This window comes from Marmota marmota, unplaced genomic scaffold (assembly GCF_001458135.2).
Source record: "Marmota marmota marmota unplaced genomic scaffold, marMar, whole genome shotgun sequence".
In the NCBI taxonomy this organism is placed as follows: Eukaryota; Metazoa; Chordata; class Mammalia; order Rodentia; family Sciuridae; genus Marmota; species Marmota marmota.
In genome coordinates, this window is record NW_026000016.1 from 36,560,170 (window position 1) to 36,579,919 (window position 19,750).

At 32.5% G+C, this 19,750-nt stretch overlaps 1 protein-coding gene across 7 annotated transcripts in view; it reads right to left on the bottom strand.

The window, feature by feature from the left end:
* Nucleotides 1-1,368: 1,368 nt before the first annotated feature.
* The window catches only part of Syt14 (synaptotagmin 14), a 235,535-nt gene continuing 217,153 nt past the window's right edge, over nucleotides 1,369-19,750 (bottom strand). For 4 of the 7 annotated variants that reach the window (XM_015483379.2, XM_048809442.1, XM_048809440.1 and 1 more), the window contains 3 exons: nucleotides 15,039-15,228; nucleotides 12,274-12,330; nucleotides 1,369-11,001 (listed from right to left, as the gene is read on the bottom strand). In XM_015483379.2, the coding sequence (XP_015338865.1) occupies nucleotides 10,688-11,001; nucleotides 12,274-12,330; nucleotides 15,039-15,228 (561 nt within the window). In that variant the 3' untranslated portion in view covers nucleotides 1,369-10,687. The remainder of the gene's footprint in view (nucleotides 11,002-12,273; nucleotides 12,331-15,038; nucleotides 15,229-19,750) is intronic. The other 3 variants (XM_015483380.2, XM_048809441.1, XM_048809439.1) reach the window with 1 other exon arrangement.

Below are 19,750 nucleotides of genomic sequence, written 5' to 3' on the forward strand. Positions count from 1 at the left end.
AACTAATAAATCATGCCCAGTTGAGAAGTTGTTTACAATTCAGAAAACATTTTTTCTTATGAACACTCAAGAAGTCTGTTGTTTTTGCTTCTTGAAACTTAAAATATCTTAACAATGGAAGCCCAAAATGTTTGAGAAAGGGGAAGAGTTAGCAAAGTACTAGGAAGATATAAAAATTACTTAAACTTTAGATTGAAATTACATTATGAACCCATTTATTTTGAGCAGAAGTGTTTCATGTTTTCACTGCTTTAATAGAGACAACTCTACAAAAAGGAAAAAGGTAAAGCAGACCAACTGGTCCCTGGTGTTCTACTTTTGAAAAGCTCAGGTGATTTATGGAACCAAGGATTCAAAGACAAATACTAGATTTAGGAAACTAAGGATTCAAAGACAATCAAAGATTAGATGATTCAGCAACTTTAATTTCTGGCAATTTTAGAGCACCAAATGTTTAAATTCTTTTTAAAATAGTACTTGTTGAATGTGTTGTTATAAATCTTTGTTTCTGGAAATAAAATGGACAAGGTAATGAAAGATGAAAAGTACCTCACTTCAAGGTCTTTGGGAAATAATACAACTACTTAATAAGAAAGAATTTAAAAAAAATCAACACACTACTGCTGCCAAGCAGAAAAAGATGTTGTTAAATGGAAGGACAATATCACCATGATTCATGAGAAAGTCACATTAAATAGAAGTGTAAGGCGGAAAGCTGGACCCATGTGTATATTATAGCTAGGAACATTGAGGCCATTGTAAAGCTACTTGGTTTTATTCTTCGTTTGTATGAACTTTAAAGGAATTATTTTAAAATGTTTATATCTGGAATCTATTTTCATTTTTGGGGGGTGGGGATGGGTACAAGGGATTGAACCCAGGGGCACTTAATCACTGAGCCACATCCCCAGCCCTTTTTTCTTTTTTAAAATTTTGAGACAGAGTCTCAAAGTTGCTTAGGTCCTTACTAAATTGTTGAGGTTGGCTTTGAACCAGTGATCCTCCTGCCTCAGTCTCTGGAGGGAATGGGATTACAGGCATGTGCCACTGTGCCTGGCTGGAGTCTATTTTCTTTGAAGGCCAGATCTGACTTACAATTAAATGTCCCAAACATTCTGATAGAAACATTTTATAGAATATTTAAATGAGATTCTTTTTCAAACCTAAGATCCTAATAACATTTATATATGTCCATGTGAAATTTGCCGATGTAATTGACATTCTTTTATCTTGTGTAATAGTCATATTAACACTTACTTGCCAGTGATGAAAGAGGAATGATTCTGATCTATCACCATCAGAGAAATCAGACGTTGGCCCATTAGATGTGAGTACTGAACAACTTTTTTACATAAAAGTGAAGAAAAATAACTTTTAACCCACACAAAAAATTTATTCTCTGGAAAATTAAACTGCCATTAAAATCTCCTTGGAATAGTAATTTCAACATTTTTTTACATTGTTTATGCAGAGGTCAGTGGTTTCTTTATGTAATACAATTATACAAAAGGACAAAGGCACCGAGACAATCGGTGTATACAGTAGAAAAGTAGATGTGAGAATACAATGCAACATGTAGCACATTTTCAATTATGTGAAAATGAGTAGATATATAAGCCCATTCTAGAAAACAGATTGCTTCACACACTTATCCATTTTGACAAAAATGCAAATTAATGTGACAATAATACAACACTGTTGATAACCATACAGACCCTTGTCGGTAAGGTCCATCAATGGGTTAGAGTTACTCACAAATGTATTAGAGACAGTTTAAGACCAAAGGAAATGTTAATCAGCAGTGTATTTCTTCAGGTTGTTTAACAGAATTTTGCTCATAGAGCATTTAAACTTCATTTCACTGTAATATTCATTATTAGAAAAATAAGTAAGAAAGCTCTGTAGAAACTATACTATTAAGGAAACTTCTTGCCTCTAAAGAAAAAAAGAAAAGAAATAGGAAGGAAGGAAGGAAGGTTGGTAGGCTGGTTAAGGAATATCAAATAAAAGATTCCATTAATTGAGTTTTTCCATAAAAATTACATTATTTTGAGAAATAAAGCACAATGCAAGAGTATTGAGTTCTAAAACCCAAGAGTTTTAGAAAAAGAATAGATCCCAACATTTATTAAGACTCTTAAAATTCATATAACTATTCTTCCTCAAAACTAAAGTAACTGAAAAGTAATATTTATTTTCTTTCTTATTTCAAAATTCTAGGAAAAGTCTAGCCAAAGTTTGGCTATCTCCTCTATATCAGCTTAAAAGATTCCTCAAAATTGTTGCCACAATATTATTTTCACTACAAAACAAAGCACATGTTAGTACAATTATGCAGAATCATGATAAATTACTTTTATAATGCAAGATACTACTGAACTTTTCTGTTGGTAAACTTAAAGTAACACTTACAATATCAAAATGCTTTTGGAAGTACCACCACTAATTTCTAGGTGTGCTTCAAATAATTGTTCAAATACACTAACATACTTAGATGAGAGTCAACTTATGTACCAAAGTTATCCTGGTGTCCCTCATACAACACAGGTGATGTAATTACAGAATACTGTAAATATTCCCAATATTTATCCAAAAAGACAACTCAAAACAAAAACAAGCAACTCCCCCCCCATTTTTTTTCTATAATTTTAAGTATTTATCTCAGTTTTCAATTTTTTGAAATTTTCTGGTTAAAGCAACATGTGAAATTAAAAAAAAACATTTTTTAAAAGCTGTCTGACAAAACTTAAAATAAAGACAATGTGCAAGCTAGACAGGTCAGGGAGAAGATCAAAAAGGGGAGAATATGACATAAGGACCTAAAATTCCCCATTTCCAAAAAGTTGGCTTCTATTCCATTCTCACTGAAATTATATTTAGGTATTGAAAGTGTCATCCTGTTAGGGTTGTGAGATACCAATGCTTTATACCTCAGGGTTCTTTTCTCCCACGGTGCTTATGTATCACTGTCAGCAACATTAATGGGGGTTCTGAAGAGGAGTGACTGCGAAGACCTACTCCTAAGAGTATGAATGGTTTGGTCATGATTAAAAACTACATCAGCTGGAAGAGGAGAACATGCTTGGAAACTGACAAAGACTTCTTATGAGGTTCACAGTTCAACTAGATGTGAACAGCAAAGAGAAACAATAAATCTTAGAGGTATGAGAAAATTTATATTTTCTCAATGAATAAAATAGATGTATTTAATATTAATTGCTTAGACTTATGAAAATAAGCACATTGGCAATATCTAAAAGCACAAATACATAAAATTTCCAATTTATAAATTATAATTTTGAAATATTTTTTCAATGTATAATGGGCTGTTATATGTCATCTAGTGCATATTCATTTTAAAACACATTGGCAGGTGAAAGATCACATGCTAAAGGAATAAACAGAAAGCTGTTATGATTTTTCTTTTAAAGTAGTCTTGAATATTTAAAGGACAAACTAAAAAACCAGATAGTACAAATTAGGTTTACTAATAACCAGAATAATAAGGAAGAGCATGAGAAGGGCCCTAAAATAGTAAGATAATTTAAGATACAGACTATCAAGCTGACAATGAATTAATGTCAAACATCTTGCACAATTATTGCACAGCAGTGACTTTCTTCTCATAATTACAAAATTTTATGTAATGAGAGGCTGAAATTCTGTAATAAAATTATGCCAAAATTTTGCTAGATTAATAGTTTCCTTCTCTGCTCCCAGCTCCTACAACATGGTTTCAGGGTATATCATACTATTCAAGGTTAAGTGTATGAGGATGATGATAACTATCACAGTAGCAGCAGCCAGCCTGTTATGATGGAGGGTATTATGCTTTGTTCTTCCCACAGTCTTTGAGAAAGCCTGTCTGGTCCTCTCTACTGTCTAGTCTATGAGGTCAAATGAAAAAAGTCAAGGCATCCCTTTTCAACAAGTACTATTCAGCTTTGACTAACTTTGGTACTTAGTGCGAATGCATAGAAATGAGAGGTGTGTGGCAGGGAAGGCAGGGAAGGAGAAAGAGGAAACATTTAAGGAAACTGCATACTAGTATATAGAGGGAGGAGAAAAAATAAGATTTTAAATCCAGTTTTGATAATTAACTAATAATTTCAGTATATCAAACTTTACCACCTTAACATTATATTAAGCTTGAACTATGACCAGATTCAACACAGTGATATGTCAGCAGTCACAAAGCAGTCCAATTCTATAATAATATTATTTCAAATATTCAAGTAACTTCATTTTTTGGTGGGCTTATCACAGATCTTTGTGGGAGGAAAGAAAACTTTCAAAATGTAAAATATATTCATACAAAATATTACAAGAGAAGGCAGTGTGGTTACCTTTGAAATGAGGGAAAACAGAAACTCAGATGTACCTTATCCATAGCATTCACTTTTAGGGGAAGCAGAAGTCCTAAGGTTTGCTGTGTTAACTTGCTATTTGAAATCAAGGACCCTAAGGAAGAACAAAGCAATCAAGGAAATAAAGATCAGATCCTAAGTAGTAGAAACACTGCTGTTCCTAGTGAAGAATCCAGGACTGAGGTTCATCTGAAGGTGTGGTGACAATGAAGCCATTAAAGAGAAAGTAGAAGGCTTACTATAACAAGAACACAAAATTGTCACTATCTACCACTGTTCCTATACGATTTCTTACAGGTCAACCTTGTTCAGAATACTGACAGAGAATGAATACTAGATAAAAACCTCCTAAGATTCTTTGCCTTGTATCTAATTATTGCAAAGACAGTTTAGAGGTAAATATTTTAACAATAAATAAATTTCTAGGAATCACAAAACAAACATCATAGAATTTATGAATTATAGCAAGGAAGACTTTGAAAAAGTCATGTTGAATGTGAATGGACTAGACATCATAATTATTACTTTTCATTTTCTTCCTTAAATATTTCTTTTTAAGGATGTACAAGTAACATTAACCTTAGTCTTTTTAAATATATTTTTTTTAGTTGTAGATAGACACAGTATCTTTATTTTATTTATTTATTTTTATGTGGTGCTGAGAATTGCACCCAGTGCCTCACACATGCTAGGCAAGCCCTCTACCACTACGCTACAACCCCAGTCCTAACCTTAAGTCTTAATCAGTAACATTAACCTTAGTCTTAATCACTCTTATTTATCACTATTACACACAAAGATTTAGTCTACAGGCACTGAAACGTTACTATCAATAATTCTATGTAATAAGTTCAATATTCTATACAAATATATTTGACAAGATTTCTTGAGGAACATAATAACATCTAGATTCTTAGGCTTCCCTCTAGACCAAGTGAAACAGAATCTCAGAGGTAGAGTTTGGGAATACAAGTTAAGCTCTAGAGATAACTCTTAAACACACTACATCTTGGAAACTACCATTTTGTAATTTGCCTTAGAGTTTGATGGGAATCTAACCCATACTCATTAAGTCCCAACTTAGGTATTATCTTCTCCAGGAAGATTTTTTTGAATTCCACATTATATTCCTCTGCCAAATACTACAATGCTCTTTGCATCCCTATCTTGATATCTCATCAGATTAGAGTGAAATTACACTATTCTGTGCTCATATTCCTACCTTAGAATTTAAGCCCCCTGAGGGAAATCACTTTGTCTATCCAATTTACTACCTCTGCATCTGTAGTTCTTAGAACAACTCATGCACATAATTGGTATTCTTATAAATATATATTAAATGAAGGAAAAATAAATCCATGCATAACACAAGATTTGTGCAAAATGAGACTTACATAATAGTATTATTGATTTCTTCCATAGAGAACTTAGTTCATCAGTATTGTGTATCTACTATGAGCAAAGGCACATATAAAGATAATAAGACAATGCATTTACTACCACTTGGGGGAGAGAGAGACATGGAATAAAACTAACTACAATTCTTATCAAACCTTAATAAAACAATACAAGAAACACAAACTGCAACGAGCTTTCTCCTTAACACTGATGAGTAAGACGTGGACTATCAGACACAGCTACTCATTTCACAGGTTAAGAAAGACGGTCAGATGCAATTTAAATATCTTGGGTTCCCAAGTGTGGCCAAAAAGCAGAACAAACTAATATACTTTTAGAATCTAATAGCAACTCTTTAAAAATAAAAATCATCTACAAAACATGACACAAAATTCCCTATTGTGTTCTAAGAAAAAGTAAACCTCTAGTCTTGTCTGTTCTTTTTCCTGAGCTGTTTCCACCAACTAGTTCTGCCTTCAGTTAAAGTGGGTACAATTATTGATAAATCTAATGTTGTTCTAACTTTTTGTATGCAACTGAAAAGAGGGATGCAACTGCAATATGCACAGTATGGTGTTTAGAGTAATGTACATCTGGTTCTAATCCTAGTTCTGCTGCTTACTTACTGGATGACCTTAGGAAAGTCTGCTTAACCTCTCTATGCTGCAATTTCTTCACTGATTAAAATATGAATAATATACCTACCTCATAATATTTTGAAAGAATCAAACAAAATAGTAAATTATTGTTCTAGAGCTTTGGTAGATTATAGCTGTTATCATCATCATTATTACACTTTTTGGAGGGTACAGATTGATGTTTTAAAAATTAACTTTAGATTACTCATGTTTATAGCAGCACAATTCACAATAGCCAAACTATGGAACCAGCATAGGTATCTATCAATTATCAATGTATGAATGGATAAAGAAAATGTGGTATATATACACAATGGAGTTTTATTCAATCATAAGGAAAAATGAAATTATGGAATTGCAGGAAAATGGAACTAGAGACCATTATGTTAATTGAAGTAAGTCAAATTCGGTAGGTCAAGTGTCTTATGTTTTCTCTCATATGTGGAAATTAGAGGATGAAGGAAAAGAAAGGTGGGGGTGGATCTCATGGAAATCAAAGGAAGATCAGTAGAGGAAAGGGACCAAGGGATGGAAGGCATGGAGGGAGGGGTGAAGTTTTGGGGAGTGATACTGGTCAAATTATGTTTATATTGTGTATTATACACACATACAAATATGTCACCACAAATACCATCAGTATGTACCAACTATAAAGCACCAATAAAAATGTGGGGAAAAAAAGAAAATGCTTTACAGCATGCTTAACCTTGTGCTCAATATTAAGTATGGTTGGTGATAGGGATATTGATATTGATGGCTACTTCCAATGTAAGTCATAGATGAACTGGGGGCAGTGAACGGAAAAAAAAATAAGAAAACTTGTGAATTATAAATATCAATGTAAGTTTCTCTGAATTATCTCATCTATATAAGTAAATGGTAATTTCATGCAAATTTGTATCATTTCTATTCATATCCGAATAATGAAATGGAAAAAAAATGTGCTCACAACTACTGTTTTTATGTCATCTAAGATTCAAACTTTAAATAGCCTACCTATATTTTTAATTCACTTGAGAGACTGGGAGATCATGTGTATATTAATCAGGATACTTTAGATATCTTCTCATTGGGTTTTCTTTTCTTAAATTGTGGTCTAATATATTATTTTTGTCAGGCAATACTATACTATCAAGAATTCACTGAACACATGATAAGATAATGTACAAGTGGATTTCAAGCAAATTGAACAGCACTGGGAACTCAGATTACAGAATAAGGCTTCTGAAAGGGAAGATGATATTATACTAAACAAATTCTTCACTGATTTGAAATATGCTTTGTTTCCTGGGCAATAATAAACTACTACATTTTGTAGTTCCTTTGGGATAGTGTGATTTTAGGAGCTGCTATAAATGCTGGTCAAATTCATATTTGGACTAGCTCATTTAATTATGAAGCTTAGGGGATTTTAGCAGAACAACAAGAAAGTTGACTGTCTTTCTCAAGTTTCTGAGTCAACACCTGCTGCCCACCAGTGGGCACCTATTTGCTATAATTACTGAGATATAAAATTTTGCCTTGAAGCTTTCATGTGAATTCAAGTGAACAAAAAAAGTAGTAGTACTGTCTTGTATGTTAGATGAAGCAGAGTGAAGTGCATCTCTTGAACTCTAATCCTTTTTGGAAAAAAATAGACAATTTTGGGGGAGTAATTATTCTAGGTTGTGTCAAGCCACAAGAAGAAAAGATGTGTATTTTGCTATGTGTGGCGGAGAATGGTACCAAATAGCCCTCAAAACCAAATATAAGACCGAGTAATTTATATAAAGGAGAAAAACAATCCATAAATTTGAGGAATATTTATCTATTCAGTAGTCTGAAAAAGCCAGGGCACCTTCACCATTATAAATACATATATGTGTACATATGTATGTTGTGTGTGAGTGTAGGCATGTGTGTATATATATGGACACACATATAGATAACTTATTATCTTTGAGGACTTGGCAGCTGGGGTGGAGGAGGGTCCTCCCTGAAATTTACAAAAATGTTGATTAGTTTTTGGGCTACATAAGATTTGATACTTATACTAGATAAGCCTCTAAAGAGATATCAGATCACACACACAATTCTGTCTGAAGAAAGGTAGATTTAACAAATAACAGTTGTCCTTTTCTTACTAAAGGTGAAAGCACCAAACTGGCCTTATTAATGTGTTTGATTAAGCTTTGTTACAGCTACAGATAAGACTGACAACTCTCTTTATTAGAAAGATACTAGGTGTTAACAACATAGACAGTTGTTTCAAAGACAGGAAAGATAACTGTAGCATCAAATGCCTAAATCTAATTTCTCAGTAAAATCCACATCCCCCTTCAAACCTTTCTTGCATTGTTGATGAAAATACTTAAATGAGGTATTTTGCCATTCAACTCATGTTCTAACTGTAACTCATTTATTTAAAAAATCCTGGAAAAAAGTGCACTGATGTAACAAAGAATGAATTTTTTCTTTAATGCAACTCTGTAATATATATTCTTAAAACCCATGTTGCTCATTTGCATTTTTTCTTATAACTTACAAGTATTAAAGCATAGAGCTGCCTTTTTTAAACTAAAAAATATGAATTCATGGGTTTTTAAAAATCTCTTTTAAGGCTTTTCAGTACAGCCAAGCTGAAGTAGTAATATCTATGCATGGTTTCATTATGGTAATAATGAGTTCTAGCTTACAATAACATATTGTACTTAGTGGGGACTAGGAACAATGATATTCTGCTTTTTAGTAATTGGTAAATAGTACACTTTTGTCTAGCTTTACTAAAAATGAGAAAGAAAAAAAGAAAATATTTTTCATATATACAAAACATACTCTATTTAATAAAGTATATGCATAAATTATATGTTAGATAAGAAGCAAAATTGAAAAGAAAATAGCTTATAATATTCTTGATTATTCAGATTTCCTAAATATAAAAACAACAAATAAAAGTGCCTTGCCATTAAAAAAAAATTAGTACATTGTATAACTTTTACATACGTCAGAGGAAATAAAGATCTTGTGACACTGTTCTGAGGAATCTTTATATTTATAAAAAATTGAAGGCCTAATTTTGCAAATACAACTTCCAAGCTGTATGAGCAAATTGAACTTACATGAAAGGCACAAGATGACATCACGTTGAAGAACGTTATCTGTAAATTTCATAAAATCTAGTCACAAGTCACTAGAAACTTCATAAGGAATCTCAGAACTGTTTTTAACTTGATGTTCTGAATCAAACTGAACAGGATAGTCTTTACATCATCATATAAACTGAAGTGAGGGTGACAGAGAAGAGTTTCTTATTTTGAATGCTACCTGCCTTATGCAGTGTTACTTACTAAATACTCAGAGCAGACAATTAAATTTTTCTTTAACTTGAATCACATTCAATTTCCAACAGCTCAGCTTATTTTTCAGTTTGTAAAAAAAAAAAAGTTTTTCACATTACTACAATTGTAAAGAGTCAATCACTGAAAGAAATTCTAAAATAAAGTCCTGTTCTATTGGCTTCCTACATTGGAATACAAGAATACAGGAAGTGCTTTCAACAGAAAGTTACGTAGTTCTACAGTACAACCTGTCTAGAAGGCTTGCAAGGGACCAGAACATGACTTGGTCTCTTTGGATCAGGCAAAAGCAAAGGCAAATAAAGAAATAAACTTTTGAAAAACAACAAAGCTTCAAAATTCTTTTGTGAAAATGAATACTTGCTTGCACTTAGATTTAGTGCTATGGAGAAGAACTGAGGCACAATGAAACTAAGGGCACAAAGAACATGTCTGAGACAAAATAATTTTAAATGTGATTGAAACCCTTCACCATTAAATATGACTTGTGATAGTGCTGGAGAACTTTTTTTTTTTTATATTAAATAACATTATAAACACCAAGACTGGCCATTTAAAATGTTTTAGATAATATGTAGGGTGATACTAAAATAGTATTGCAACTAAAATTCTGATTTTTAAAAATCACTTATAATCTTCCATAAAATTACTGGCTCTTTTGCTAAAGTAAAAGTAACTTCAAATCAAAAGCATATTTTTAAATCTCTGGAGGACCGTTAGTTTAACAATAATGATGTCAGTTTCTCAGTTTCCAGATAAGCTCTACGAGAAACACATCTTTTCTTTATTTATGTCAGTATTAGATGATCTTTCCAAGCATCTAAAGAATTTTGGTAGAGTTGAATATTATTCTTCAAAGATAGCTCTTCTCATGGTGACCAGGTAAAAATAGCAGTGTTGTAATAAGAAATAATTCTGCCTTTGACTGACCGCTCGTTCATCCTCTTCATCACGACTCTAGTAATGCATGCCATCTACATACTTGCTGTCCTTTCGACTCCTTCATTTCAGTCCAGTGATTGAGTTCCTCTTCTCCAGAGCTGTTCAGACCTAAAGAAATCCAGCCTATCATTTCTTTTCTTTTCATGCTGCGTTTGTTATACACAGATAGTATAAGTGTCACATCAGAAAGTTGAAATAGGGCCACTTGAAATACAAAAGTTTCCTTGTATACTGGATTTGGCTGCCCTCTGCGGATGGATGTCTTGCACTTGGACATCTCTTGACCCATGGAATTCAGTAGAGTTAACTTAACATATGTATCTAAAGAAAAAAAAAAACCAACATAATACAAATATCATTTGCAACGAACTTGGAACAATTTCCTTATAACAAGTGCTGAGAAGATTCAGTATTTATACTTTATAAGGATATGGTGTATACCATGTTTAAGAAATTCAACCAATCCATTTTGATAGAGATACTTATAAAATGTGACAAGTACAGAGAATGCTGAGTAGTCTGAAAATATCTTGGGAGTAATAATATCTTAACCTCTCTATTTCTACATAATAGAATTTAAAGGTATACCTCATAATCCTTCCTCCACCCTCCCATCCCATCTTTGACATCCCACTACCTCCCCTGCCCATTCCCATTCCCATTCCCATTTAGCTGTACTAAGCAGGACATCATGGCATTAATAAACACTTAGCAAGCTCAATTAGCCACAACACTGTAAAGCATTCCACTGTGTTTTCAGAGAATAAGAATCAACAAACAAATAGAAATGAAGGCAAATGGTAAAGAGGAAAAAAGGAAGACAAGAATGCAAAGATGACATCAAAACAGCTTAGGATGAAATGTCAAAAAAATCTCTGCATGGATGTGGTTTTTAAATATATTTTAAAACATTTATGGGTCATAATAAAGCCAAATGCATTAAGGGTTCAAAGTTTAGCAAACCAAGTAAAACTTTCCTGGTTTCATGCAAGGATACATTTAATGTGCTTCTTCTTCTTCTTTTTTTGAGTAGTTAAAATAAATAGTATAGGGTTTCTTTTAGATACAATTCAAAGTGAAATTTTAAGTATGATATCTTATTATTTTCATGAATCATAAAAAAAACTGATGGGATGTTAGTGTACAAAGTGAAAAATAACACTTCATTGCCTGATTAAATCAAAGATAAGTCCTCTCTTTAAAAGATTATGTTTCAAGTTCTTTAGACTCATGCAAATGATCTTCAGCATGTTGATCCATCATGTGTACTTCATATCAAAATTTCAATTAATTTCAAAGACAATTGCAATATTTCTCATGAAATAGCTATTTCTGTTATACAATTCAAAATACAAATAAATGGAAAAATAAAAACTTTTATTTAAAAAGTTTGGCTTGTTTTATTGATACTCTGAATACCATCATCCATAATCAGAGATAAATTCTAAGTTAGTTTTATTTAAAGTATCACAGATAATAAATGTGCATTTTTTCAGAAACCAACATGGTGGACAGCTTCACTGCTGGCAAGTTTTAGGGTATTTTGTTTTTGCATGAAAAGACAACATCCAATTAGCCTCTACAAGAACTCACCTCGGATTATATAAACCTGTCCACCTATCAAGTGTTTTAGACAACAGAACAGTCCATCTGACAACAGGGGGTGGAAAGCAGTAAAAGAAATAATGACCAGATGTCAATCGTTGGGTGAAAGAGGGTCAAAGGTCAGAATTAAAGAGGAAACACTGTTCACTGGAGTGGAAAAACACAAAACTTTAGCATTTTAATTCAGGTAGAGGGCTGAACAAAAAGGTTGTTGGGTAAATTTCATGGAATGAAAAATTTTAAGGTCATTGTGTAATCTCAAATAAAAATTACACTATTTTAAAGGGGGACATCTTTATAATGATAACTTGGTCTAAAGCACATTGAACATAGAATCATGCAAATTATTAGACTATAAAAGACTGAATAAAAGTCATTATAGGATCATCATTATTATTATGCTAAATTTTAAGTTTATCCATGCAATATTAATATTTGAAATAGATCTATTACTCCAACATAATATAAAACTAAGTTATGCAAATAATATACAGTTATCACAGCTTTTGCTCTTGAATATTGCTATTTCTTTGGATTAAATTGGGATTATTCAGTCTACAACACAGTTCAAGGTTTAGAACCTAGGTATATGTGAAGGGCTATAATTTATATAATATGTAGAGTTTAGGACGAACAGATAGAATTGTCTTGCATATCACTTTTTAAATATCTTACATCTCCTTTATAAATACTCTACTTTCATATAATTATTTTTAAAATTGACTTATATTTGCTTATTAGTTACCTCTCAGCTAATACCATTAATCAACCTTATGCTGAAAATCTAACTCTAAAACAATGACAATTGTTATCATCCACTCTTAAACCCGAAAAATCAACTCCATGTAGTGGCTGCTAATCTTTTTTTTTTTTTTAAATTGATTTTATTTTTTTAAATACACAACAGCGGAATGCATAACAATCCTTATTACAATAGAGAGCATAATTTTTCATATCTTTGTATATAAAGTATGTTCACGCCAATTTATGGCTGCTAATCTTTCTTAATTTTACTACCCAATCTTGCCCTTCAGATCATTTTAAGCTCTGATTCCTTTTTAGTTCTGTTTTCTATTTCTATCAGAGAACCATTTCATTCTGCTACTTTTAAAACATCTCCAGTTAATTATCTGTCAAAAAATTATTAAACTATTAGCTAAACTATGAATAGCACATCGATTACTTGTGGCTCAATATGACCCCAAATGGTGTTATATCTGATACTATGTTAAAGCATCTTTAAATCAGAATATTTACATAGAGTGTGCACTCCTGAGGTTGTCACGCCTCACCATCCTTCCTTTTATCTACAAGTCTTATTCTATAGTTTATCTTTCCAGCCATTTTAATTTGCATTCACAGTGTGTATGAATGAAGATAACTGAGTCACACTTGCCAGTCTGTTTATGTTAGGATTGGCTTCTTTCCTCCTACTGAATATTTCCTTTCAAATAAAAAAGTGGATAATATTAATTCTATCCTTTTATGCACATTTGTCAGATCTGGATTTCACAATTACTCTGAGAAACACAGCCTTAGCTTTTCCTATAAAGAAACAGACTTAAGAGAGCTTGGTCATTTGTCTAAGGTAGAAATGTGAATACAATTTTGGCCTTCAGACTTATAATTCAGGGAGAGATGGATTCTATGATCTTTAACATTACTATGGGCAGACCAAATATATTTTTATGACTTTTGACCTTAATTGAATAATGAATTTTTTTGACAAGGAGAAGTCAAGTTAATTTAATTCAAGGGTGCTTTAATAACTGCTTGATACCTGGAGTAAAAGACAAGTCTTCATGAAACCTTTAGGTAAATTTAAGGAGGTGTTTTTATTCAAGATTTTCTTTCCAATTTTTAGTTCAGGGCATTAACAGCTTTAATTTTAGAGAAATATACAATGAAGTTGCTCTGTTCCCAGTATACTTCCCATAGCTGTCAACAAAAAGTTTTGGATTAAAATTGGAAGACAATCTCTTTATGCTTATATAATCTATCTCCACCCTCTTGAACTGAAGGTAAGAGAAGCTGAGAGGCACACAGGGCAGAGGTATGTTGTTAGCTCTCACTTCTGACCATCTAGGATCAACCTCCAAACTTTCTTATTCTGTTTGTCTGGTAAAGGTAAAGCGCATTCCATCTAAGAAAAGACTGTTGGCAGTACTGGTTTATAATTAATTTTTTTTTAAACTTTTACTTTTTTTGTGGTGCTGAGTAGTGAATCTAAGCCTTGCACATGCTAAGCATAAGTTCTACCACTGAGCTACATCCTTGGCTCCCTATACTTTTAAATGAGAAGAAAATCTAAAGAAACAGTTCCTCTTAAATTGTTAAGGAAAAAAGAAGGGGAAATATAGAAGTAAATACATTAGTTCAAAGCACTATATGTAGATAGAAAACAATTTTACTTTTTAGTTAACAACACTATACACATTTCTATTCATACTTTTGAATATTACTCACTTTTAAAAACCCTGTAACTTTTTCCATCAAAAGATAATGGCTATGATAGGGATAATTTATTCTGTAGACACTGTGAAAAATTAAAATTCCTGTCACCACACAATATTTTGAATTTCAAATTTTTTCTACTTCCCAAATGACTGGAAATAGAAAACATGAAACAGATTAGCTGATGATTCACCATTTCATTTTGATTGGTTAAGACTAAAATGATAGGATTGAAGCCCCTAATGCTGAGAGTCCCATAAGTGCAGAAAATGTTACAATTAAAATTTTTTTTCACTCACTGGGTGGTCTGTTCGCTGCCAAGTTTTTGAAATGGCTGCCTTTTATCACTTCTGCTGATAATCTTCCAGTTGTGGCATTATAAAGCAGGCCAATGAGAATTTCTGGAACTGAACCATGTTCAAGAGATTGACAAGACGATGTACTTTCACTACAGGACATTTCTGACATGCTCACTTGGGAGTCACAACCCTGTTAATAAAAATGAAATTTTTATAGTATTTTTTCAAGAAAGACTTATTAGAGATATATTGTTATGTCACGCTTATTGGAATAAGGTAGGTAAATCATGATAAAGACAAGAGTTGCAAACTGAACTCCCCAAACACTAGATTAAAAAAGATTGTCCTTAGATATTTTAGTTGCTAGATCTCTCTTCATTTTACAGGAGTCAAAGAAGTAATAGAATATGATAAAGTTTCATAAACTTCTGTCTATTTATATATATATCAAAGAAGATAAATTTAAGTTTATATACGTTAGTGAACTATTTTAGGAATATGAAGAAATATTGCCTAAAAAGTTTTCAACCTTAAAAAACTACACCAATTTAGATTCAATTATATTAAATTAAATGTCTTAATTGTGCCTTTAAAGACAAAGATTGGCACATTTGCAGTAAACAAAGTGATCTACTATTTATAAGCCAACATACATATATGCAAAAGTTAAAAAGGTGATAAAGTTTACCATGTATATAACAACCAAAAGGAAATTGATGTAGCTACATTAGTTTTATCAGGGTTGACTTCAAGGCAATACCATACTGGAGGTGAAGTAGTATACTTAATAATGATAAAGCATTCACTTTACCAGGAAGATAAAATAATTCCAAATTTGCATGCATTTCATAACCTGGGCTGAAAACACAGAAAGCCAAACTAGCCACAACTAGAAAGAGAAACAAGAAAGAAGGAAAGAAAGAAAGAAAAGAAGGAAGGAAGGAAGGAAGGAAGGAAGGAACTGTGCCCAACTACAACTAAAAATATTTTTTTAAAAAAAAGACAGTATGAACAGATTTCTTCCAATAAGTCTGAAATTTAAGTCCTGAACACACTCATAGAAAACTATAGCAAAAAGGGACACCAAAAGAAATGAGTATCTGAATATTCTTACTGAAAAAATTGAACTTATAATTAAAAACCTTTCCAAAATAAACACACGCAAATGCAAAAAACTTTAGCCCAGATGGCTTCACTAGTGAATTTCAATTAATAATACTAGTTTTGGGGCTGGGCTGTAGCTTAGTGGCAGAGCACTTATCTAGCTGGTGTGAGGCACTGGGTTCGATCCTCAGCAACACATAAAAATAAACAAAATAAAGGCATCCTGTCCATCTACAACTACAAAAACAAATAAATAAAAATTAAAATAAGATAAAAAATTATAAAAAAATAATGCTAGTTTTCCATGAACTCTTCCAGGGAGTGAAGAAAAAACACTGCTCAACTTCCATTAAGAATCTAGCAAAACCTTAAAACCAAAGCCTATCAAGGACATAAAAAGAAAAGAATTACAGGATTTTGTTTCATGAGAGTAGATTCAAAAAATTCTAAACAAACTATTGGCAAACCAAATTCAGCAATATGCAATACCATACTAAAAATGATTTCCCCTTTGAAACAGAAAAAATATTTTCTCTTTGAAACTGCTATCACCACTCCTAGTCACACTGTAGTGGAGATCCCACCCAGTGAAAGTCCTAGTCTTACTAAAGACAAGAAGATGAAATTAAAAGTGTCATAATTTGGAAGGGAAGCAGATAAAACTGTACTTATGTAGAGAACATATCATTATGTATACAGCAAATCTAAACAAATCTAAAGAAGAATTGAAACTACGTACAAAGGTAAAATTTAAAAATTCATGTATGTATTACTATATGTCAGCAACAAATCTGAAAACAAGTTTACCAATACAGTATTTATTATAGGGCTGGGGATATAGCTCAGTTGGTAGAGTGCTTGTCTCACATGCACAAGGCCCTGGGTTCAATCCCCAGCAACGTCCCCCTCCCAATAGCATTTATTATAACATAGAAGTATAAAATATCTAAGAATGAATGGAACAAACGATATGCAAGCCTCTACGCAGAAAGTAATGAACTTTACTGAGAGAAATTGAAAAGTGCTATATAGATAAATTAATATATTAGTTGAGTTTTGTAACATTCTCTCCATATTGATCTATAGGTTAAATGTTATTCTAATAAAAATCTCAACAGGCTTCTTTGCATTTGCTTGACTTCATTAGTAATCAGGGAAATGGAAATTAAAACCATGAGGTAATACAACAAACAGATGGGCTAAAAGAATACCAAGTGTAGTGAGGATACAGAGAGATGGAACTATCATAATTCCCTGGTGGCTGTGTAAAGTGATACTGCTTTTAAAAATGTCAAAAATACACATACCTATGGCTTGGCAATATCACGCCTACATATATACTGCTCAGAAATATACCCAATGTTCATCAAAGAGATATGGAAGAATTTCCACAGAAGCACTGCTCATGCTGGACCCAAACAATACAACGGATAATTTGTGGTAAGTTCATGAAAACCATTATATATTTACAAATGTAACTTAATGAAAAAGGGTGGGTTCAGATGGATACATCCTAGCAGCAAATTCCATTTATGTAAAAACAACAGCAGCAGAAACAAAAACCCAAAACCAAACAACAACAAAAACAACTAGGCAAACTAAACTATAGTGTTCCAGAAGTGTGAATAGGTGGCAAAAGATAAAGAAAAGCAAGAAAACAATTAATATTAAAGTCAAAATTGTGGTTAACTCCAGCGGTGTGAGAGAAGGTAAAATAACTGGGAAGGGCATGACAGAGATTTCTGGATGTAGTAGGTATTTTTTAATTCCTTAATGTGGATGGTAGTTAATTTGCGATAAATGGGTAGTACAATTTCTATTATTTCCATGTTTCTAATGTGTATTGGGTTTCACAGGAAAAAAATGGTTTAAGAAAAGAATTATATGATACAAGGACATAACATGCACAAATAAACATACAATGGTAAAATAAATATTTAGAATTTCCTTTGAATATTCATAAAGGTATTCATTCCACCAGTCAGAAAGAAAACAAAGGGGCTATATCACTACTGCTTGTAACAATGTTTCACATAAATCTTGAAGTTTAAATCTGCTATTGGCTATATAATTAATGACGGAGAATTAACATATATGTAGAGACTGGATTAGTTTAATGGACTAATCTTCAGAAGAATAATCTCATATTTTCAAATCTAACTCTAAATCTCAGAGAGGAAAGCCACAGGAATATACATTTTATATTCCTAAATCATGGGTACACAAAACACCAAGTTTGGTATGTTTTCATGACAGTTGGAGGAGAAAACATAATTTTAGTAAGTTTCAATTAGGATATATCATCACTTATGAAAATAGTGTCAAAAACATGCTTGAACACATTTGGTGCATTTGTTACATTAGGCTATTATACTAGCAGCATCTGTTAGAATATTATGAAATACTTTTCATAACATAGTATTCTTCACATTAACCTACTGTCATATAATAAAATGTGAACCTAAGACTTGTGTATCAGCACACATATCAGCACACATTTTGTTGCTACCTTTGAGCAACAAAATGCTCCCCAAAGGAAGTGATAGGTGAGAACTTTTCTTGTCCCTAAGGAGAACAACCACCTTCTCTCTCCACTGTGCTGTGAAAATTCTTATCTCCAAGCACAACAAAAAGCAAGAGCATCAAGAGCCTCTAACATTTAAATAACAGAAAAAACTATTCTTTAAGAGAGTTCACTCTGAGTTTCTACTTTAGAAAAAGTGCTAATCTCAAGGACTTCCCACTGCCATCAACGTGCCTGCCCACTGAGATACCAGAGTTGTGGCAGTCCAAGGAGATCCCTGAGCACAAAAGCAGGTGGAACAACTACACAAACAACGTCACAGTAGCAAAAACAAATTAAACACACATACTATACATATGCTCAGGTGGCATCTTTCTTCACACTATTCCTCAGGGCATGCTGCTCCATTCAGTGTATATTCAGGAATCTTTGCAGACCCTGTCATTAATTTACAGCTGGTGGCAGTAATGGGCAGGTGATTAACCCAAAGTCAAGCAAATTCCAGTCATAACTAGATCTACTTAAAGGACTAGTCCCACAGGCTCCCCAAAGTAAAACTTCCCATCTTGCATACAATTTTATTTCTTTTTATTACTTCCCCTCCTTTCCTGAGTCTTTTGCCCCAGGGTGAAGGATTATAAGCAATTCTATGAGAGTAGGAAAAAATCTATTTAAAATTTGAGACAAATGAATAAACTATATAATGTTTATCATAACCACAATTAGTGCTTATGCCAGCCAATACATTTCTTTAATGGTGCTAACGGGTTAAAATTAGGTGAGAACTTATAAATATATCTAGAAGAGCCATACAATTTAAAATACAACCGAATCCCTAAGAAGTAAACATACTGGGCTTTCCATGAATACTGAATTGATTCTGACTTACTTGTAACTACTTACACTCAATATTTTTAAGGTACAACTATACAATGATAATTACAAAAAAATTAAAGATTTTTCTATTTAACTTATTCACTACAGTTGGAAGATAGTTTAGGTTTTTAATTGTATTCATATATGAAATGCTTCCATTACACTTTTCTGAAATGGGGGTGATGGGCGTACTGAGGATGATGAAGGG